We start from the raw sequence: 24,015 nt of genomic DNA on the forward strand, positions 1-24,015 counted from the left end.
ATTCCAAAAATGGTTGCTCCACTGTCTTGCAAATGCAGCAGACACTATTTATGCAGCTCCAGCTGAGTCAGAGGACCTGTGTCAGCTGTTCCTTTTAGGAAAATCACTATTTTCAGCAAACACATAAGAAGCACCAACTACATAAATACCTCACACTCCAGACTCTGAAACCTAACCACTTTGAAGAATGAGAATTTGTATAGCAAGAGATACCAATAATGTATTTCTTATTTTCAGATAGCGAGGAGTTAGAGTTTTGATAAAAAGCGATACTAATCTTGCATGAAATACTCATCTTAATTGATACTGAGAGTTTAGATTTCAGTCCTTGAATACTTGTACTTGTAATATTTAGGTTCTTTTTAAAAAGCTATCTGAAGCAAAGATGATGGAATTGACAAACTGGATGTCAGCTAATGTATCCTCATTATAAAATTTTCTGTTCTTGTCTAAATTTTTGGCATATTTCACAGTAATGTGAGGCAGAGTACCAAGCATCAATTTAGTTTATTCTTGACTCTTCCAGGAGGCAAGAATAAAACTTAGGTCCAGACAGTTTTCTCTCCCATAGGTTGGCTTTTAGGGCTTTTTCCTTCAAAACCTTCAGCCATGCCCCACTGTACCAGAGTTTGAACATTATCCTCAGAGGCGGCATGCCCTGGGATTACACTCCCACAGAATTTTGTGTATTGCCACATTTCATTGCAGGATGGTGGAGAAGCCTGCTGGAGGAGCAGGTCAATCAGAGGATGAATCAGGAAAAGGATATATCTGCTTAACTGGTTATTTGTTTGTCTCCTGTAGTAGAAGTGTCCTTAAGTCTTGCTTGTGTTTTCTTTTTATACCAAGTATGCTGCCTTGTTTCTAGCTCATAATTCCATAGATATTTATAAAGCACCTATATCACATGTCCATTACCACACATATGAAACTGAGCAAGAAAGACACAAACCCTAGGCTTTAAGGAGCTAATAGGAACAATGGCCAATAAACACATAAGCAGTCAGCTCCCTGATGGACCATCAAGTAATGATAATGGCTGTACAGAAAAATAAACCTGACCAAGATGAAGAATGACAAGGTCTGCTTTGTTTTATAGGATGGTTTGAACAGGTAGCCTTTGGGCAAGGATTTAATGAAGTGAAGTATTTGGGGAAATAACATTCTGAACACACAGAGCAGCTATCACTAAGGTCCTGGGGTGGGGGCTTGGGTGTCTTGTTGATAGAACAGTGGTGGAACCAGCATACCTGGAATTCAGTAAAAGAGGGTAGAAGATGGATAGGGAGGCTATTGGTGGCTGTATTTAGATTGGACTGGATGATGAACTGGCATTCATCTTGTAATAACACAGCATGAATGTGACCTGTTCGAAAAGTAAATTCACATGGGCAGAGCTATGACCTCAGAGGTCAATCATGCACTACCATTGTCAGTATTCTCAGCTGCCTGATGCTGCCTTCAGTGGGACACTGTTTGGAAGAAATGGGAATTTGAGGTTGGGAGCTCAAATTTGGATTCTGAAATTGACATTGAAAAACACAACTTTCAAAAAATGGAGCTGGGAGAATCAGGCTCCCTGACTTCAGGCTATGCTGCAAAGCTACAGTCATAAAAACCATTTGGCACTGGCACAAAGAAATATATATCAGTAGAACATGATAGAAAGCCCAGAATTAAACCCACACACCTACAGTCAACTAATCTATGACAAAGTAGGCAAGAATGTACAATGGAGAAAAGACAGCCCCTTTGATAAGTGGTGCTAGGAAAACTGGACAGCCACATGTAAAAGACTGAAATTAGAACACTCCCTAACACCATGCACAAAAACAAACTCAGAATGGATTAAAGACCTAGATATAAGACCAGACACTATAAAACTCTTAGAGGAAAACATAGGCCAAACACTCTCTGACATAAACCAGAGCAGTATCTTCTCAGATCCACTTCCCAGAATAATGACAATAAAAACAAAAATATCTTCCTAATCCAATCCTCTGTCGATGGACATTTGGGTTGTTTCCATGTCTTGGCTATTGTGAATAGTGCTGCAATGAACATGCAGTTGCATGTGTTTTTTTAAGGAAAGTTTTGTCCGGATATATGCCCAAGAGTGGGATTGCTGGGTCATATGGTAGTTCTATGTATAGATTTCTAAAGTACCTCCATACTTTTCTCCATAGTGGCTGTACCAGCTTACATTCTCACCAACAGTGCAGGAGGGTTGATGTGGTATATATACACAATGGAATACTACTCAGCCATAAAAAGAACGACATAATATCATTTGCAGCAACATGGATGGACTAAAGACTCTCATTCTGAGTGAAATAAGTCAGAAAGAGAAAGGCAAATACCATATGATATCACTTGTAACTGGAATCTAATATACAGCACAAATGAATGTTTTAACAGAAAAGAAAATCATAGACTTGGAGAATAGACTTGTGGCTGCCCCAGGGGGCGGTGGGGGGGGGAGGGAGGGATCAGGAGCTTGGGGTTAACGGATGCAATCTATTGCTCTTGGAATGGATTTACAATAAGATCCTGCTGTGTAGCATTGAGAACTATGTCTAGACACTTACATCGAAACACAACAATGGGAGGAAAAATTATGTATACATGTATGTGTAACTTGGTCCCCATGCTGTACGGCGGAAAAAATAAATAAAAACAAATAAGTAAATGGAACTTAATTAACCTTAAAAGTTTCTGCACAGCAAAGGAAATCCTAAACAAAACTAAAAGACAACCCACAGAATGAGAGAAAATCTTTGCAAATGAAGCGACTGACAAGGGATTAATCTCCAAAATTTTTAAATACTTCTGCAACTCAATGCCAAAAACCAAACAACTATAAATGGAGTAAAATTCATTGAGTAACTTAAAAAAAGAGGAAAAAAACACAACTTTGATGGATATTGGGTCTGAACATCTCCTCCCAGACATTCAGCACACAAGCCTCTCTTTCCAGAGGATGCTGACATGATGCAGGAAGGAAGAAAGACTGGTATTAGTAGACACGGTATCAAAGCCTCCAATGATGTGGGGGAAAGCCTGGCTTCGGGGTCTCCTGTGAAGTTCATGGGAAGTCTGGTTTCTATTAAATCCAGACATGCTAGCTATCTCCACTTGGTCTCACAATTAACCAACAGCCATTCCGGTAGTCATGTGTTTTCCAAATGACATCTTCTTAAGCTGCCTTTGAAATGATCTGATTCTCATGAAGGGGCTGGAGCAGAGGGTCGTGTGACACAAGGCTGTCCAGTGCCTCCTACCTTAGTGTTCCCTAGATGAGGAAGTCTTCATGACCACACTGCTTGTAGGGGTCGTGCAGCTTTGACGGCTGTCCTTCTTGTTGATTGTCATGGCATAGTTGGCTGTCTGGGGCTGGATAGATGTGGTTTCTCTTCCTTATTACCCTGGGTCTGTATCTTCCAAAGATGAGTGGGGTGCCTCCAACATCTGGGACTTGCCGTAGCTGTTTCAAAGCAGAGTATCCCAGTCCTGCTCTGAAAGTACTTGCAATGCACTGGAAGGGAGAAAAAGCAGAGCAATGCAGGGTGAAATGGGGAAAGATCAGTCATGTCCAGTCAGGCCACACTTGGAAGGTAAGCCAGTTATGTCCAGGTCCATGGAGACACTTTCTCAGTGACACTGAATGATTTCAGGACCCTGTCATTGGGGTGAAAATGGAAAGGAGAGGCCAAAAGAACGACATTCTGCTTGTAGTGCCGTCTGCCCTCAGCCTTCATTTCTGGAAGATTTGGGTCTGTGTCCTTCAGATCCCTCAGAAGCAGAAGTAAAAAGTAGTTTTCAGGAAGTTGAGACCTAAGTTAAGCCAACGCGGAGATGTTCTGTTCCTAAGAGTCAGTTATTTGGGCAGCTACCCTACCCCTGCAAAAAGTCAGATATTCTATGGACTCTTTCTTTTCCATTTTTCTTTTAGGATGTGTTGAGGTGTAATTGACAAATAAAATTGTTAGAATATTTAAGGCATAGAACGTGATGATTTGATATACATTTCATTATGAAAGGATTCCCCCGTTGAGTTAACACATCCATCACTTTATATATTACGTGTGTGTGCGCGCACGCGCACATCAGGGGGGGAGAGAGAGAGAGAGAACATTCAATTCTATTGTCTTAGCAAATTTCAATTACATTTCTCTGAAACTTTTCTTGAATCCTAATAGGATGTGTGTTTAAGAGTGAGGAATGGGAGTTCCCATCATGGCTAAGCGGTAACGACCCCACCTAGGATCCATGAAGATGCAGGTGAGATCCCCGGCCTCAATCAGTGGGCCACGGGTCCAGCTTTGCTGTGAGCTGTGGTGTAGGTTACAGACACAGCTTGGATCCTGCATTGCTGTGGCGGCGGCGTAGGCTGGCAGCTGCAGCTCAGATTCAACCCCTGGCCTGGGAACTTCCATGTGCTGAGGATGCAGCTCTAAAAAGACAAAAAAAAAAAAAAAAGAGAGAGAGAAAGAGGGAAAGCTGTGTGCTCAGAGAGTCCTGGGCTACAGAGGGATAAATAAAATCATCCATCAAATGGAACTGTTGTGAGACTAAGGTGAGATTTTTGCATATAGAATGCTTTACGTGGTGTCTGGTACGTAGGAAATAGTGAACTGTTCCTTCAGATGTGGCAGAAGAGGAAGGCGGGCAGGAGGAGGAGGACGAAAGACTCCTTTGAGTCTACTGGTCATGACTAAATTGCTTGGATTCATTTATAAATGTGAAAACACAGATCATGACTGCTTATAAAAACTTGGCGCATTTTTGAGCAAGTGTGCATTTCTTTTGAAATTAATACTAAAATTTATACAGTAGGCCAGGGTAAACATGTCAACCATTTCAATACATTGTTTTAAAAAAAATAGTTTCCTAGAGATATTTGCCCCTCTGAGAATGGGCACAGCCATGAGTTGGACAGAATTGGCCACACCTCCCACCCTCGTGTTGAGTTGTGAACCAGTTTTCTGGTCTCACAAGATTTGGGTTGTCCAAGACATTGTTTCTTTTCAGTAGGAATATTGTTAGTTCATGAAATAAATAGGTTTCATCAGCATGTTATGAATATCTCTTTAGAGCTGCTTAAATGGCATCATCTTTTCCAGCATAGATGGGTCATGGTTGAACTGCTCTGAAGAAAGGGGCTAAGTCAGTTCTTCTTTGTGTCTGTGGCATAAACCGTTGCAGACGGGTCAGCGCCGTCTCAGTTAATGTTGTTTGGGAGCCAGATCTGGTTAGTGTAAGAAAGAAAAGGATCATTCATTTCAAGCCCATTTTAGTTTTGGAAGCAGTAGCTTAACGCTGGCTAGGAAACAGAAAAATGCCATGTTTCTAAGGCTTCCTACATCAAGATTTTTGGATCTTTTCTCAAAGGCGTCTTTATCAGTGTGACTGAGAAGGCCATAGGGACTGAGAGCGCATGCAGGTGCCGCCTGGCTAGCTGAGGTCAGGGGTTACCTGGATAAATCATCTTTGCCCAGTGATGCAGCTGCATGTACCATGGGCAGGGTGCTCAGTGAGCATCTGTTGAATAGCCTGGGAGTGATCTACTCAGGTGTTCCCTGGCAGGAGGTGGGTCTTTACCTGTCCCATTTGAACAAGGGGCCAGTGTGTAACTTGAAAGCTCTAATCCACGATTATGGTACATTCCACCATATTCTCCAGAAACCCTACCTTTCCTTTTTTTTTTTTTTCTTCCAGCAGTAACCATCCATCTGCTCTTTCAGACTGATCACAAGCATCCTCTTCCCCATGATGCTTTCACTTTGTGAAGAGGGCAGGTGTATAAGAGGCTGGGTTTTCAGAAGGGACTCCGATAGACTTAATTTAACAAGGAAAATTATGCAAGAAGTTTCGGTTGTAGCTCAGCAGTAACAATACACAACTAGTATCCATGAGGATTCGGGTTCAATCCCTGGCCTTGCTCAGAGGGTTAAGGATCCAGCATTGCTGCGAGCTGTTGTGTAGGTCAAAGATGAGGCTCAGATCCCAAGTTTCTGTGGCTGTGGTGACGGCCAGCAACTGCAGCTCCAATTTGACCCCTCAGCTGGGAACTTCCATATGCCACAGGTGCAGCCCCAAAAAGACAAACACACGCACACACACACAAATATGGATAAGAAGTTGATGGGTCCAAAAAGAATCACAGAGAAGAGCAGGCCAGGATTTCATGTCCCTTTTCTCTTTGCCATCCCTGTCAAAACCAACAAACGAATCAAAATTCAAACCTAGAATTCCAGCAACTCTCCAAGGTAGAAGAAGTCATGATTTCCCCTCTGCCTTTAAATATCTTCAGTTACTTTTGGAGTGGCTGCCATGGCACAAAGGGTTAAGAATCTGACTGCAGAAGCTTGGGTAGCTGCAGAGATGTGGGTTTGAGCCCCAGGCCAGTGCTGTGAGTTAAAGGACCTGACGTTGCCACAAGTGTGGCCATAAAATTATATATATATATATCTTCAGTTACATTTGAAAGAATTTCACGAATATGTCTCTTTTGAGGTCTTTGAGCCTCCTTTAGTCCTTTCATTATTTTCCTCAGTAGCAAAACACTGAGGCCACCTCCCAAAATTTCAAGTCCAGTTGAAGACGGAAATTATAATACACGCTGTTAGAAAAAAGCCCAGCTTCTCTGCTCTGTTCCTTCAAATATCCAAATATAATAATTATAAAGACAATTAACACTTCTTGAGTGTTTCCTGTGCCAAGCAGTGTTCTTAGCACTTTAAAAGTCTTAACTCATTTAATCCTGTAAAAACCCTCTATGGGGAAATGCTGTTATTATTCTCATTTTGCAAATCAGGGACTTGTAAAATGAGAGGTTTGTACCTTCGAGGTGTGTCCACTTCCTCAGAAGATAAGAGAGAGGCTGAAGGGGGCACTTAACCATCACAGAACTAAAAATATGTTGTGACTTTTATTAGCTTCCTGAGCCCCTTCTCTCACCAGGCTATGAGCCATTAGAGCCACCAGAATCTGATTAAGTTTTGATGGACTGGACTTTACAATTTTTTAAAGATGCCCGTGTATTAAATCCCCTTCTAAATTGCATTGTGGAGTTCCTATCATGGCTCAGCAGAAACGAATCTGACTAGCATCCAGGAGGACACAGGTTCCATCCCTGGCCTCGCTCAGTGGGTTAAGGATCTGGCGTTGCCGTGAGCTGTGGTGTAGTTTGCAGATGCAGCTGGGATCTGGCGTAGGCTGGTGGCTACAACTCCAATTCGACCCTTAGCCTGGGAATCTCCATATGCCATGGGTGCAGCCCTAAAAACATACACAAAAAAATTAAAAATAAAAAAAAATCAATTGCTTTGTAAGTCCCACTGAGATGATTGTATTGATATCAATGAATGGATGAGAAATGCTAGATTTTTTTTTTCTTTTTCACATCATTTTTTTTTTTTAGGTTTGATATCAAGTGTATTTTCACTTTTTTTTTTTTCCCCACTGTACAGCAAGGGGGTCAGGTTATCCTTGCATGTATACATTACAATTATATTTTTCCCCCACCCTTTCTTCTGTTGCAACATGAGTATCTAGACAAAGTTCTCAATGCTATTCAGCAGGATCTCCTTGTAAATCTATTCTAAATTGTGTCTGATAAGCCCAAGCTCCCGATCCCTCCCACTCCCTCCCCCTCCCATCAGGCAGCCACAAGTCTCTTCTCCAAGTCCATGATTTTCTTTTCTGAGGAGATGTTCATTTGTGCTGGATATTAGATTCCAGTTATAAGTGATATCATATGGTATTTGTCTTTGTCTTTCTGGCTCATTTCACTCAGTATGAGATTCTCTAGCTCCATCCATGTTGCTGCAAATGGCATGATGTCATTCTTTTTTATGGCTGAGTAGTATTCCATTGTGTATATATACCACACCTTCCGAATCCAATCCTCTGTCGATGGACATTTGGGTTGTTTCCATGTCCTGGCTATGGTGACTAGTGCTGCAATGAACATGCGGGTGCACGTGTCTCTTTTAAGTAGAGTTTTGTCCGGATAGATGCCCAAGAGTGGGATTGCGGGGTCATATGGTAGTTCTATGTATAGATTTCTAAGGTATCTCCAAACTGTTCTCCATAGTGGCTGTACCAGTTTACATTCCCACCAACAGTGCAGGAGGGTTCCCTTTTCTCCACAGCCCCTCCAGCACTTGTTATTTGTGGATTTATTAATGATGGCCATTCTGACTGGTGTGAGGTGATATCTCATGGTAGTTTTGATTTGCACGAAATGCTAGATTTTTGTGGATAAACCTATTTTTGGTTTTTTTCTCCCAAAGGATGTGAGATTTTTCCCACCCTTTGACTGTAATAGGGAATCGTGAACATTCATTATTTTTTCAAAGCGTGTGTCCACATGTGAGGGCCTGTCCCGCTTGTCTGTTAAATCATCTCCGCATGTGTCAATGCAGATGGCAAAAAATTCTGTTTCGATTTCTTATCATTAGGGACTCTCCAGAGAACTGAGGATGCAGTTAGTGTCTGACAAATAATATCGTCAGATTTTGTCTCGTCTCTGATCGTTGGACCAGAAATGCTTCCACGTATTTTCACCTGGCACTGTTTTTTTAATTTAAATATACTTCCAAGTCCTTAATTTTCCTTTTAAAAGTCATCATAGCTCGAATTTTTTTTTAATTTTATTTATTTATGTTTGTTTTATTTTTATTAAAGTAGGGTCGATTTAGAGTGTTGTGTCAGTTTCTGCTGTACAGCATACTGACCCAGTCATACATATAAATATGTTCTTTTTCTCCCACTCTCTTCCATCATATTCTATCCCAAGAGATGGATATAGGTCCCTGTGTGGTACTGTAGGACCTCATGCTCATCCACATACAGAGATGGCTCTAGTTTTTATGTTAACGTGTACTGAGCAGTTCACAGATTACTGCAGCGCCTGATAAATGTTCACTTATTTAATCAATGAGAAACCCCAACTTAGGGATACTCTTATTCCCATTTCATAGACAGGGGGAGGAAGGGGGAAAGCAAAGAGAAGTTCAGGATACCTATGCCCAGCTACTAAGCAGCAGAACTTAAATTTTACCTCTCAACTCTTTCATTTTTATATTGAAGGGTTCCCTTAATTCATTGTTATGGTACCATTCTATTTTATCTTAATAATATTTTTTACTTCTTCACAAAATCCTAAAACATCCTCCTTCTAGGGGTTTGATTCCTGGCCCCACTAAGTAGGTTAACGACCCAGCATTGCAGGTCACAGACGCAGCTTGGATCCTGCATTGCTGTGGCTGTGGTGTAGGCCGGCAGCTGCAGCTCTGATTCGATCCCTAGCCTGGGACCCTCCATAGGCAAAAGGTGTGTCTTCATACCACCACCGAATTCATCACCTAATTCTGGAATCTGGTCTCCCCTTTTCTGTTAAATCTAAACTTTGACAGAGTTCACATATGACCGCTAGAGAGAGTATTTTAAATGGAAATAGAGGAAAAATCCTGAGAGTAGGCTGTATATCTGATGTGTCCTTTGAGAAAGCTTTTGGCCTTTGAAATATAAAATAGGAAATGACTGCTAACAAGTAAAACTTATTCTCTCTTACAGTATCCCCTGTTTTAAAGTGTAAACTGGTAAAAATCTGATCTTACTAGAGTATTGACTCTTGGTCAGTAGCCATTGCATTTTTTTTTTTTTCCCCGTCAGGTTTAAACCACAGCTACACTACAGACCACACTGGATCCTTAACCTGCTGAGCCAGGCGGGGACTCCGTATCCATTGCATCTTTAAACGTAGCAACTCACCTATGGGACTGACTTTCTAGGTCTTTAAAACTGGAAGAGGCGTTCCCACCGTGGCACAGTGAGTTAAGAATCTGACTGCAGCTGCTCAGGTTGCTGTGGATTCAGGTTGCTGCGGATTTAGTCCCCAGCCCAGGGCAGCAGGTTAAGGAGCTGGCATTGCCGCAGCTGTGGCACAGTTCACAGCTGTGGCTCAGATTCGGTCCCTGGCCCAGGGACTTCCATATGCCCGGGGAGCAGCCAGGGAAGGAGAGGGAGGGAGGGGAAGGAGAGGATAAAATCTGAAATGAGAAAAAATTGAGCCGTATGGATTGAGAAGAGGGAACGTGTGGGAACAGTATTCTGTCCAGAAGGGGGCGCTGCTAGCCCTTTCTCTCTGGCTCCCTTAGTCTTCCAAAGGAAAGGCGGGCCCCTTGGGTGGGAAGTTGGGGTGAACTCTCAGCTTATCACATACCTATCTCCACGGACCTGGACCTGGGGCCTTTCGTGTCTTTCTAGCCTAGGGACAACTAAGGGTTCCCTCAGGCTCCAGCCCCCGCCGAGGGGGCCTCCCAGGTCTCCGCCACCTCCTCTGCCTGGCCAGCATCACCCCTTCCCAGTTATTATTCTCCCTCAGAGAACCCTGCTTTTTACCTCCCAACTTGACACAAAGGACTATTTCACCCATTAGTGATCTTAACTTGTTAAGTCCCTGCTTCCCCCGATTTAATTGGAAGCCACTGGCAGATGGGTCTTCCTTGCCACATTGTGTCAGAATATCACACATGTTTAGTCACTCAAAACGCTTCACACATCCTACAGTTAGACAGATGGCTCCTTGTGGAGGTACTGGGTTTATATTTTTAAACCATAAAATGTATTTATTTCCTTAGACTCCATTGTTTTCCATCAAACGAACCCCCCACACACACACTCCACCCCCCCCCCCCCAAGAAGTGTTTTCTTCCTTAATATCCAGCCTGGCAAAAATCCTTTCATTGCTACAAAGAATTCTTCTGAATTTTTGTCCTTGTCGCCCTACACTGAAAAACTGGGCTGTGTGGGCCCAGTGTGGTTGTCCTGATATAGGACGCCAATTTTTTTTTTTACGGCTTTCTGAGTGCAGAAATTGTCACTCTGCTTTTGTGTTGCCTTACCGTTCTCAAGAAACAGGAGAGGAGAGAAAGCTTCCCAACCGGTTAGTCCAGTTAAGGCACCTCAGTGTCTTAAGCCTTTGATATTAGTTTAACCAAGTTAGGAAGTTAGTAAGGCCGGAGGGCTTTCATAGATAATTCACTGTTTTACTGTTCCTTCTGGGTCTTGGGGACTCTAAATAGGGTCCTTTGTCTTCATGCAGCTTGGAGAGGTGAGGGTGCTGGGAGGCCTGAGCTTAGATGGCAGGGCCCCCATGTGGGCAAGGGGTGGGGGTGCTGAGTTCTACCTGGGCTCCCAGCTGAGATTCCCTCACAGGGTGGCCCCGAGGTATAAATAAGGTATTACGGAGACTGCTCCTGGCTTTACACTGTTACTGAAAACTGGGTTTGCATCTTGGTGGGTGTTGAGCCAGTTGACACAACCAAGCCAAGGATGGGGGAGAAGAAAGGCTTTATTACTTGGAGCAAGTAAGGAGAACACCTGGGATCTTTCCCAAGCACTGTCTCGTGAACAGCAAAATTTCGGGAGGTTTAAGCTAAGGATACATGCACGTTCATGAAGGGGCTTGAGCAGAGGAGAAGTCAGCATAGACTTATGGCCAAGGTGGACCGAGTTCAAGTTCAGTTGATCCAAGTCATTAGGGTCAACGTCATCATTCCATCCCCCACCTGGGTGGGGCCTTAGTTCCTGCAGAGCTCAAAGGTGTACTGTTACGAATATCCCTTGAGGAGGAACCAGGAGTCTGCTTTATCAGTGCACAGCCTTTTCTCTGTTCCTGCGGAACTCTCTTCCCGAAGATCATTGATGGCGGAGACCTGTTCAAGGACATGGTAGCCAGGCTTAGACCTGAGAGTGGCTTCAGCCGAAATGGTTTCTCGCTTGTGTCAAGAACGCCATTCCTGGAGTTCCCGTCGTGGTGCAGAGGTTAACGAATCCGACTAGGAACCATGAGGTTGTGGGTTCGGTCCCTGCCCTTGCTCAGTGGGTTAAGGATCCGGCATTGCCGTGAGCTGTGGTATAGGTTGCAGACACGGCTCGGATCCCGCGTTGCTGTGGCTCTGGCGTAGGCCGGTGGCTGCAGCTCCGATTAGACCCCTAGCCTGGGAACCTCCATATGCCGCGGGGGCGGCCCAAAGAAATAGCAAAAAGACAAAAAAAAAAAAAAAAAGGAATGCCATTCCTGATTCTCGTTCTCCAGGGAACCTCCTAACATATCTGCTAATAAAATCTGTACCATAGAGTTCATGGTTTGTATGAATGTGAACACGTCACTCCCCAGGTCAGGTTTCCCCAGCTGGAAAGGGAGGGGGCGCTGCCAGGATGCCCCCTGCCTCCCCTCCACCCTGAGGTTCTTCGGTTCACTTATTCTACAGATATCTGTAGGCTCCCAGTGCGATGTTTATTGGTTGATGACGTGTGAATTTCCTTTTCTGAAGATGGACAGGCAGCCAATAAACTGCAGCCTGAAAGACCTGGGAGTGGGAGAAGGCCATTTTCAACACGGTCCTAAGTACCGTCTCTCTGAGGAGGGGATGTTTCCCCCGAGACAAAGCAAAGAGCACCAGAAAGCCACGCAAGTGAGTTTTGTCATGATCCGTGGCCGCAGGTTAGAAAAAGAATTTTCCAGGAGTTCCCATCGTGGCTCAGCAGTAATGAATGGGACTAGGATCCGTGAGGACTCGGGTTCGATTTGATCCCTGGCCTCGATCAGTGGGTTAGGGATCCCGCACTGCCGTGAGCTGTGGTATAGGTCGCAGACACAGCTCGGATCCGGCATTGCTGTGGCTGTGGTGTAGGCCAGAGGCTACAGCTCCAATGTGACCCTTAATGTGGGGGCTTCCATGTGCCACGGGTGCAGCCCTAAAAAGAAAAAGAAAAAAAGAAAAGTGATTTTCCAGATTCAGAGCAGGGTAAAGAAAAGACAAGTTTATTGAGGACAGAAATGCTATTAACACAGTGGGCTGACTTCCTGCTCATAGGGAGACCCAACCCAGAACCTGTGCAGTTGTGTCTGCGTTTATAGCCCAGGGGAAGAGAGGAGAGGGCTCAGGATACACCAGCTAACTTGCTAATTGGTTGGGGAAAGGAAGGGTGTGTGATGCACTTGCTGCTTGGTTGGGGGCACAGAAGGCCCCTAGAGAGGTGGGTGAGGAGTGAGCTATTTACCTTTCCAACTAGGGGACAGGAAGGAGTAGCCAGGTTGCTCAAGATGGGGGAGGAAGCAGTACAGTGTGACAGGTGGGACGATGATAAGGGTTCAGTCATTCTTGTATTGGCCAGAGGCTTTGAGTTCTGTCTCCTTGAAGAGGCCTTGAAGTCCCACAAGTCTGTGGGGACAGCAGATGGTGGGTGAAAGAAAAGGTACATGCACACTCAGGCATGAGTGTGTCAGGTGTGTAGGCAAGGAAAAAGAATTTTCCCTTTCCTCCTCTAGGTTCTTGGCAGAGACCACCCCCCACTTAACAAAGAAGAGATTCACAGGAGAAAACAGACCTTCAATTTGCCCTGTGTACGTGGGCAAAACCCAGGAAAACTGAACAACTCCCCACAAAGGCTCAAGCCGTCCCCCCCTTAAATACCATCTCTACCTAAAAACAAAAGAAAGGGTTGGGGTGGGGCAGTTCTGGGAGCCTCTCAGGCAAAGGCCAATAAACAAGGGTATGATTGTTACTCAGATTTAAGGGGGACCCTTCTCAGTTGAAAAGAATTTCTAGAGTTTTAGTCAACCTCTCCTTCCTGGTAGGAAGAGGGAGGTTCCCTGAGAAACGGAGATTTCCCTTATAAAAGGAAATGCTTTTCCAAAAGGGGGAACTTCAGTTTCAGCGCTGCTCCGTGTCTGCTGTTTCTTTCTTTCTTTCTTTCTTTTCCTACTGTTTCTTGAAAATAACCAGCTCATGATAATCCGTATGCCAAAGAGGTGTATTTTGAGGTGGTGAATTCTGCTCCTCTTCCAGTGCAAGAATTTGCTCCATTTGGGAACTGAAAGAAGGATCCTTTCAAAACAGTGTGAAGCAGATGTGACAGATAAAGCGAAGCTGCCAGGCTCCAAAGGGAGCAGGTTACCTGGAGGGATCTGTCGGCTGGAAAAGGGATTCGGATTTGAGATGAATGGCAGGGTGCCTGAAGTGAGCTGGGTTATGTTGGCTGGCTGGGGACACTGGCTTATGTGGGGAGCCCATACTGAAGAGGAGGGGGGCTTTGGAAGATTCCAGAGAAGCATCCTAATAATGGATGAAAGTGTCTGCCAGCCTGGCACTGGGCTGGGCAGCGAAGGCAGGACATTCTGAGCTGCAGCCTGAAGACACAGGAGCCAGGGCTTCCAGGGTCCTAAGATTTTACTTCTTTAAGGTTTCGTTGCCAGTTGATTCTCCCATCATCTCCCTGAGGGCATGTGTGTGAACTGTTCCATTACTTGATGCCTCTTTCTTTCTTCCACCACCTAGAACAGGGCTATGAATTAGATGTTCTCGGTGTGTTTGCTGAAGGAAGGAAAGCATCTTGCTTTCTGTCTGCGTTCTCATATCACGCTGGTTCTCCAGACAAAAGGCAGTTTTTGTTTGTCTGTTTGTTTTGCTTTTTAGGGCTACACCTGTGGCATATGGAAGTTCCCAGGCTAGGGGTCGAATCGGAGCTACAACTGCTGGCCTACCCACAGCCACAGCAATGCAGGATCTGAACCCCATCTGTGACCTCACCACAGCTTATGGCAACGCTGGATCCCCTGACCCACTGCACCAGGCCAAGGGTTGAACCCGCATCCTCATGGGTACTAGTTGGATTCTTTTCCACTGAGCCACGATGGGAATTCCCAACAAAAGACAGTTTTGAAGAAGGCAGCAGACGTCCTGAAATGGAAGGAAAACCAAGACCAAGTCACACATTCTGGAATTCCTTGTAGGAGTGAGACACTGAATTGTGACATGGAATTAAAATAGGGTCTGGGGACAGCCCGTCTGGTGCCCCAGGTGGGTTAGGTGCTAAGGTCTTTTGCTCCCCTGGTAACTTGCCCTGGCTCCGCCACCCCCTTGCATGCTTGACTGTGTGTGTGCCTGGCTCCCCAGTAACCCACATGCTGTATGTGTGTATTTCCTGCCCAGGTGTGTGCTCACGCTTCCCTGAGTGCCTGGCACCTCACTGGTGCACAGTGAATGTGGGTGGGTTCAATCACCCCTCACTGTCCATCATCTGAACTGCTGGAATCAAGAGCGTGGAAGGGCTCCACAAGAGTTACTTGAGCTCCCCTCGTAAGGTGGTCAGGGCAGGAAGCATTCTCCCTGTGTTGCACCTGAGGAAGGTGAGGCCTAGAGCACCAGCTCACAAACCTGCATGGACGTCGGAAGACTCTTTCGGGTGGTTACAGAAAATTCTGATGCATCAGTTGCAGGAGATTTGGTTTTTGATGGTATGAGATTCTGCCTGGGAGTGACTGACTGTGTGTGTTTAAGATCTGCAGCTATTCCTATGTTCAGCAAAGGTTAAGAATTTCTGGAAAAAAGAAAAAAGGAAAAAAAAAAGAGGAGTTCCCTGGTGGCCTAGAGTTTCAGACTTGGTGATTTCACAACTGTGGCCCGGGTTCAAACCCTGGTTTGGTCCTGAGATCTCACAACCAGCGGCTGTACCCCTTGGCTGAAAAAAAGAATCGTTGGCCTATGTCCGTGCTTCGGAAATGTTAATGGGCAGACAGATCACTCAGGGATCCACTTAAACTGCAGATTCTGAGTCACCTGATCTGGGGAGAGTCTGCATTTCTAGCCAAAGCTGCTGGTCCACAGACCACACTTTGTGCAGCAGGGCCTGGATATCAGGGAAATTCTGGGCCAAATGCAGAGAAGCGAGAGCACATAGCATAGCTCTGATTCAGCCCCTAGCCTGGAAACTTTCACATACCTCAGGTGGGGCCCTAAAAAACAAACAAACAAACAAACAAAAAGGTAGGAAAGAAGAGAGAAAAGGAAACAAATATCAAGTACAAAGGTAGACATATTGGGCCCTGAACTTGGAAAGCGACATTGCACTTGGATAGGCTGACCCCAGTCTCCTCTTTCTTCCCCACTTAGCACCTATGTCTCTTCGTCATGGTGCTGCCATAGGATTCCCCAGGCCCTTGATTGTAGATAACCAATCATCACCCACTCTGCCATCCTTGCCAGTTCTTTCCTTCAGAACTTATGAAATCAAGATGGAATGTCTTTCGTCTACTGCCTACACTATAAGCTCTTTGAGGGTGCAGCTGGCTTTAAATTCTTCACCCTATCCAGTGTTTACCATGGTGTCTGCTGTGTCCTCCACATGGTGACCCCCAGAATGTCACTTGGCTCAGCCTTTCAGTCCCAACATCAAGACTGGCAGCCCGAAATAGTAGTCAACAGCAAGCACTGCCTCTGAAGGTAGAGAATTCCGGATGCCCATACTACCTGTCCTACTTACTAGCTTAGCCTTGGTTTTCTCATCTGTAAAATGGGATGATAATATTTGCACCTGCTAGTGGTGCAGATAAAATGACACGATCCACGCCAAGCATTCAGCACAGGGCCTGCACACGGCCTGTAGCCGAAACGCGATTGCTGCAAATCAGCCCATCAAAGAGAGGATGCATGGAATCATTAATGTCTCCTTTGTGTTTGGCTTTTTAGTCAGGTCTAATAAGGACACGAAAAAATGAATTCCTCATCTCACCATTACCTCAGCTCCTGGCCCGGGAACACAACTACAGCTCCCCCGCCGGCCACCATCCTCACGTGCTGTACAAAAGGACGGCTGAGGAGGAGGTCCAGCGTTGCCATGGCTACCTGAGCTCCAGCCGGAACGATGCTGGACACCCCCCAAGTCACACTCCCCATCCATCTTGGGGGCCAGAAGGAGCGCATCAACCTGGAAGGTTGCAAAAGCAGCATTTTTGTGGACGACGCAAGAAATGTATGTAAGGAAACTTTTTTCTTGTCCTGTGCCTCTCTGGGCCCTCAACACATTTTCTCAAGTGCCGCTGGGTGTGCTGACTTTACAGGTTAACGTGGGGCTCCACTAAGCCCCCACTGAAATTAGCCTTGAAGATAGACCCGTCATCATCCTTCTCAGGCCAAAACGGGGTGATCATTTTTTCTGTGTTAAACAGGAAAGATTCCACCCCCCCCCCTTAACATCGTCTACGTTTTGGTCAAAAGTCCCAATATTATTTTAATTTCTGTGGCCATGAGAAAAGTACACAGTCTTCCAAATGATGCAGGAAATCAGAGATGAATTCCCAGGGGTGGTTGGGCATTCCTTTCGAGAACTTGGCAGAACGTCTTCCCAGGTGACCAGGACATTGGCACCTGCGTGGAGGTGGCAGTGAACCACAAGGACTTGGACATGGTTTGTGAGCCAAGCACAACCTTCCTCATTTCCAGACCAGCAGGGCCCACTAGAAGCAGAACACCAGCCCCAAATGTAATTTTAGATTTTCTAATAGCTGCATTATAAAATTTTAAATAAGTACATTTATATTAATAATATATATTTAACCCAATATATATAATGTCATCTCAACATATCATCAATATAAAAAAGAAATAAAAAGAAAGAAATTAAAAGGAAGTATTTTATATTCTCTTTTCATATTACATTTTGGAAATCGATTTTTTTACACATAGAGAAGGGTTTCAAATCCAACGACTTCTCATAAAAATACTTAAATCTGGGGAGTTTCCTTGTGGTTCAGTGGGTTAAGGACCTGGCATTGTCATTGCAGTGGCTCAGGTTGCTGCTGTGGCACAGGTTCAATCCCTGGCCCAGGGACTTCTGCATGCCATGGGTGTGGCCAGAGAAAGAAAGAAAGAAGAAAAAGAAACAGATACTAATCTGTATCTAGATTTTGTAAAATTTAAAATTGAAAGGTAGGAGTTCCTGTCGTGGCTCAGCAGAAACGAATCTGACTAGCATCCATGAGGATGCAAGTTCAATCCCTGGCCTTGGTCAGTGGGTTAAGGATCCAGTGTTTCTGTGAGCTGTGGTGTAGGTCGCAGATGCAGCTCGGACAGCTCCAATTTGACCCCTAGCCTGGGAACCTCCACATACCGTGGATGAGGCCCTAGAAAGACCAAAAAAAAAAAAAAATTACTTTAAATCTAAATAAATAAAATTTAAATAAATAAATGAAAATAAAATTGAAAGGTAGACAGGAGTTCCCACTGTGGCACAATGGGATCAATGGTGTCTCTGCATCACCAAGACACAGGTTCTGTCCCTGGCCTGGCACAGTGGGTTAAAAGATCCAGCATTGCTGTAGTTACGACTTAGGTTGCGACTGCAGACTTGGGATCTGCTCCCTGGCCCAGGAACTCCATGTGCCTCAGGGCAGCCAAAAAAAGAAAAAGAAAAGTAGACTTACACACCCAAATTGTAACAAACATACTTTAGTAACTGAATCAAGTATTACTTTTTAAATGTAAAATAAAATTAGTAAAAATTAAATTAAAAATTCAGTTCCTTCAGTGGCACCAGCCCCATTTCAGTCTCAGGTGCCTTGAGGAACACATGACTCTATAGTTGGACCAGCAGCCAGGTGTTATCCATGGAGAAGCAGAACTGGTATCCCCGAGATATTGATCAGGAGCAATAATGCAAGACAGTTTCTGCCACTTTAATTGGTTTGGGGAGTTTGGGTGTTATTGAAATGTCCTTTTTAAGGAACATCTATTTGGCATGGACTTACAATAATAGTGGTATTAAAACTAGCAGTGATATTCATAGTGGGCATCATACATATTTGATATGAGATATAAAAGGTAATCTTTAGAGCAACCTTATGCTTGGCTATTATTGATTCCTTCATCAATGGGGAAACAAACTCAGAATCACTTATCAAAAGGGCCAGCTGAAAGTTTTCAGTCTAACTCTAAAGGAGCTGATCTTTTCACTTCAGTCTGTGGAGTGCTGACGTCTCTATTATGACTGTACCGGTTGTTAAGGTATTATAATAGCCATATAAGTAGGACATAATTACTGTCTTGAGATTTCCCAGTCCCTCTCTTTCCCAGCAAGCCTTGAATCTGTCACTATCCATTAACTAATGGGATCATCTCTAACGCAACGGGAACGTCCAGGTCTCTGCTCAAAGACTGTGGCCAGTATCCACTCTGTTAAGTGGTGCCTGCCCCTTATCTACTATGAAGTATTGGATGTAATTTTAAGTATCACTCCTGACTATGCTGTTTCCCCAGTAACTAAGTCAGTGTCAGGTCAGAGGGTCATCACCGACCACTTATTTCGTTCTACAGTAAAGTTGGTATTGAGGAAACAAGGTGTGAGACATGGGCAAAGTTCTTCAGGATATGTATTTCTAAATTTGGTTTAGAAAATAATGTACAGAGCGCTATCATGAATTCCGAAGCAAAAGATAGTGTCTGTTTCTGCAGTTTTTTAGCAGTAAAATACAATGAGCATTTTCTGTTTTTAAAGATTCTTCCACAATCCTGGTTTTTCTTGCCTCGCTCTACCCACTAGAATTGTAGCTTGTTTTCTTTTGCTCTTTAGAAGAGTGGGGTTTTTTTGTTTGTTTGTTTTGTCTTTTTGTCTTTTTAGGGCTGCACCTGCAGCATACGGAGGTTCCCAGGCTAGGGGTCCAATCGGAGCTGTTGCTGCTGCCCTACACCACAGCCACAGCAACGCCAGATCCAAGCCGTGTCTGCGACCTACACCACAGCTCACGGCAATGCCAGCTCCTTAACCCACTGAGCGAGGCCAGGAATCGAACCTGCAACCTCATGGTTCCCAGTCGGATCGATTTCTGCTGCGTCACGACGGGAACTCCAGAAGAATGTTTTTGAATTACCAAACCCATTCATCGAACTGTCCAGCCAGCCAGAATCTCTCTTGACCACAGATTAGGTGCAAAGCCCCAGGACAGGTACCAGTGGCATCATTTATCAGTAAACGAGTGAGGTATTGATTCCAGGGTCTCTCTCCATCCCTTCTTTAGACTTCTGCCTCTCTCACCCACATGTTCTCTGCTGATGGCCCTTCCAAACGCTTTTCTGTTCCTCATAGACACCCCTCAACCGCCCACCAAGGACACCTATCTCAGGTTCGATGAATATGGGAGCACGGGACGGCCCCGAAGATCAGCTGGAAAGTCACAGAAAGGCCTAAATGTGGAAACCCTTGTGGTAGCAGACAAGAAAATGGTGGAAAAGCACGGCAAGGCCAATGTCACCACGTACATTCTCACGGTCATGAACATGGTAAGGGAAGCTGTCAGGACGCCAACCCTCTGCCTCTACGAGATGGCAAAAAATCAGGGAATTCCCTCGCGTGGGTTGATCCGCAGAGGTAGCCCCATGATGTGAATGAGAAAAAATTAAGTTTGGAGGAAATTGGCTTCATATGTACATACGTTTGGTAAAACCAAAGCCTATGTACTGATTAATACATCTGCTTGATCGCCCCTGGCGATTTTGGAAGTTTTCAGGGTTTGTTTATTTTTGTTGGATTTCACTTGTTGCAACAGGTTTCCAGCCTCTTCAAAGATGGGACCATTGGAAGTGATATCAACATTGTTGTGGTGAGCCTCATTCTTCTGGAAGAAGAACCTGTAAGTGGAAAGCTGCATGTATTTCTTCATTCATTCTGCCATTCAGGATGCACTTATTGAACACCTACTATGTGCCAGCCCATGTGCTATAGCCACTAGAAATTGAAATTTGAAAATAGGCTGACCCTACCCTCAAGGAACGTTCAGTCTCAGGAGGTTGTGTATTTAAATACTAAAACATCACAAAATAATTATTTGTATATACAAACCTATAAAACATATGTGTGTAATATACAATGATAGAAAATATTAAATATGGGAGTTCCCGTTGTGGCTCAGCAGTAACGAACCTGACTAGTATCCATGAGGATGTGAGTTTGATCTCTGGCCTTGCTCAGTGGGTTAAGGATCCAGCACTGCCATGAGCTGTAGTGTAGTCACAAAGGCAGCTCAGTGTAGGCTGCACCTGCAGCTCCCATTTGACCCCTAGCCTGTGAACTTCCATGTACCATGGGTGCAACCCTAAAAAGACCAAAAAAAAAAAAAGAAGAAGAAAAGAAAAAGAAAATATTAAATATGCACACATAATATGAAGACAAAATTCAAATATAGATATTCTACTTTATAAGCGTTACGTAGGCTTCACAAGAAAAGCACATTTGGTAAGTGATCTAAAAGTTAGTTGAGGCGTTCCCTGGTGCTCAGGAGGTTAAGGGTCCATTATGTCACTACTGTGGCACAGGTTCAACTTCCACATGCTATGAGCATGGTCCAAAAATTAAAATTAAAAAAAAAAAGTTAATTGAATCTTGCAAGTTGGAGATGCTGGGAAAATGCAAAAGATTATTTTAAAAATATACTGAAAATAAGTCATCCAGAAATTCTAGTGGTAAACCTACTACCTCCTAGCTCCATCATAGATACTACAGGAAATAAACAAGGAATATTTAACTGCCCTTGAGTTGATGACAGTGAGATGCAAGACAGAACGTATAATAAAGCATTCAGTTGCATGGTACCTACTGCTTTGTAGTGTTTTGATGTTGAAACTATATTTTCTGAGGTGGGAATTACCAGTCAGTCTATTTTTTAAATTCCCTGCGGCCTTTTCTCTTCATCTCTAATCCCAGTAATGAATGTACAAAGCAAAGAGTCAGAGACAAGACACAAATCAATCTGATCATCCAGGTCTGGAGAGCTACAGAGGTTAACAACATATCAAATTATTCTTAGAATTTAGAGCAGAAATTATCACAACATTGTACATCAAGTATACTTCCAGTAAAACTTTAAAAAATAAAAACAATTACATTTTAAAAATTATTCTTAGAATTTTAGAAGGACAGAGTGTGTTTTGTGAAGACACTTCTGTTTCATTTACCACTTAGCCTTTGCCCTGGGACCTCAAAGCCGGCAGCATCGTAATTCACAGATAATTAAAGATCTTGTCTAAAAACCTTCAACTTAACCCAAGTCAAGAGTTCTAAGCAAACATTTTCATAAGTCCTTTAAGAGTAGGCCGTTTCTTACCCTTTAGAATCTTGAAAATATTTTTTATCCAGTCATTTTATTTATTGGTTGAGCATATATCTATCTCTCTCTCTATCTACCCATCTGCCTACTTATTTATACTAATGCTATGCCAAGGCAACGTTGTTGGAAACTTTGACATACAGGTAAATAAGCTATTGTCACCACTGTCTTCATGCGCTACTGAAGAAGCCATTTATCCCCATTAATTAATAATTATGTTCTAAAAGTTGGAACAGTTCTATAAAGATGCTACCAGCATGAGGTGAATGAAGGGGCTTCTGATGTCAGGTTACTTGTTGTCGAAATACTACTTGACTGAAACTCTGTAGTTACGTCAAATCTTGCGAGCATTTACCCACAACAGTCTTAGGTTTCTTGGCTTGGTTTAGTTTGGTTTTGCTTCAGCACCAGTTGTCCCCAGCCTTAGTTCAGGTGTTTCGCTGACCTTTCCCCCCAGAAATGTGTCTGTGCAGATGGAATGATTCGTCCCTCTCCCTGTGACCCACTGCCTCTTCTCTTTGTGTGGGTTTCCCCTAGGGAGGATTACTGATCAATCATCATGCAGACCAGTCTCTGAATAGTTTTTGTCAGTGGCAGTCTGCCCTCGTTGGAAAGAACGGCAAGAGGCATGACCACGCCATCTTACTCACGGGATATGATATCTGTTCCTGGAAGAATGAACCCTGTGACACTCTAGGTATGGTTGAAGCAGCTGCTTTCTGCACACCCGTGCAAACTGAAAACACAGTCTGGAAAGTTTCTCTCCGGTGGGTGGCCTTTCGGATTCTCAATAAGGAGATGATCTGAGTGGTGGAGTAGCCTCTTTATACCCTCTGGGGAATAGTGTTCTATTTAGCTGAACTCACTGTGGGATGGGGACCCCTTAACTTTCTTCTTGTTGTGTTTTTCTTTTTGTTTTTCTCTTTTTTTTTGTTGTTTGTTTGTTTTTTTGTTGTTGTTGTTGTTGCTATTTCTTGGGCTGCTCCCACGGCATATGGAGGTTCCCAGGCTAGGGGTCTAATCGGAGCTGTAGCCACCAGCCTACGCCAGAGCTACAGCAACGTGGGATCCGAGCCGCGTCTGCAACCTACACCACAGCTCACGGCAACGCCGGATCGTTAACCCACTGAGCAAGGGCAGGGACCGAACCCGCAACCTCATGGTTCCTAGTCAGATTCGTTAACCACTGCGCCACGACGGGAACTCCCTGTGTTTTTCTTTATTAAAACTTTTGATGATCCTTTAGGCATGAGCTAAATTGTTGTCCAACGAGACAGGTTTTGGGTTCTTCTCCGAGCATCATGACTGCAAACCTGGAAAGTTACTTGACCTGGAAAGGACTCAGCTCTTCCATATTTGAACAAGAGAGTGTCTAAGAACTCTATCTTTCACAGCTGGGCTGTATATTATAGTATATGCTGTTGCACTAGCAGGCATTCAACGTTTTTTAATGAATTGTGGATCATCTAGATCGGGGTCGGAGAAGCTTTCCTGCAAAGGGCAGGACGGTGAATATGTTAGGCTTTGCACATCGTACAAGCTCTCTTGACTGTTCAGCTGTGTTAGTGCAAAAGATAATACGTAAACAAGTGGGCACGGCTGTGCTCCAGTAAAACTTCCTTTACTAAAACAGGCGGTGGGAGCCATGATTTTCAGACACAGCTAATCAGTCTAGTTTACAACTAGACTGATGTAAAATCTGGGGGAGCTGGGGAACATTGGTATGATTTACCCCCTTTTTTTCCTCAAAATATATTTTTGCCTCAAAGTGCTTTATAATTCTTCATAATACGTTAAAAATAAAGGTAGATTAAACTTTATAACAATTTTATTTTTGTGGTTTGGGGAATGAGTGGCCAACCGGGACCTGCTGGATAGCATAGGGGAGTCTACCCAATATTCTGTGATCATCTGTATGGGAAAAAATTCTGAAAAAGAATGGATATGTGTATATGTATAACTGAATCACTTTACTGTACCGCAGAAATTGATACTACATTGTAAATCAACTTTACTTCAATAAAACTAAAAAAATGAAAAAAAATCACTATAATGTCTCTCAT

The 24,015-nt window shown here is 44.0% G+C and overlaps 1 protein-coding gene across 1 annotated transcript in view; it reads left to right on the forward strand.

The window, feature by feature from the left end:
- The window catches only part of ADAMTS18 (ADAM metallopeptidase with thrombospondin type 1 motif 18), a 164,883-nt gene that overhangs the window by 59,708 nt on the left and 81,160 nt on the right, over positions 1-24,015 (forward strand). Inside the window, exons 4-7 of the mRNA XM_047792836.1 lie at positions 16,545-16,827; positions 19,936-20,129; positions 20,396-20,479; positions 22,490-22,649. Coding sequence (XP_047648792.1) covers positions 16,545-16,827; positions 19,936-20,129; positions 20,396-20,479; positions 22,490-22,649 — 721 coding nt within the window. The remainder of the gene's footprint in view (positions 1-16,544; positions 16,828-19,935; positions 20,130-20,395; positions 20,480-22,489; positions 22,650-24,015) is intronic.

The sequence above is a fragment of the Phacochoerus africanus genome, chromosome 8 (genome assembly GCF_016906955.1).
Source record: "Phacochoerus africanus isolate WHEZ1 chromosome 8, ROS_Pafr_v1, whole genome shotgun sequence".
Taxonomy (NCBI): domain Eukaryota; kingdom Metazoa; phylum Chordata; class Mammalia; order Artiodactyla; family Suidae; genus Phacochoerus; species Phacochoerus africanus.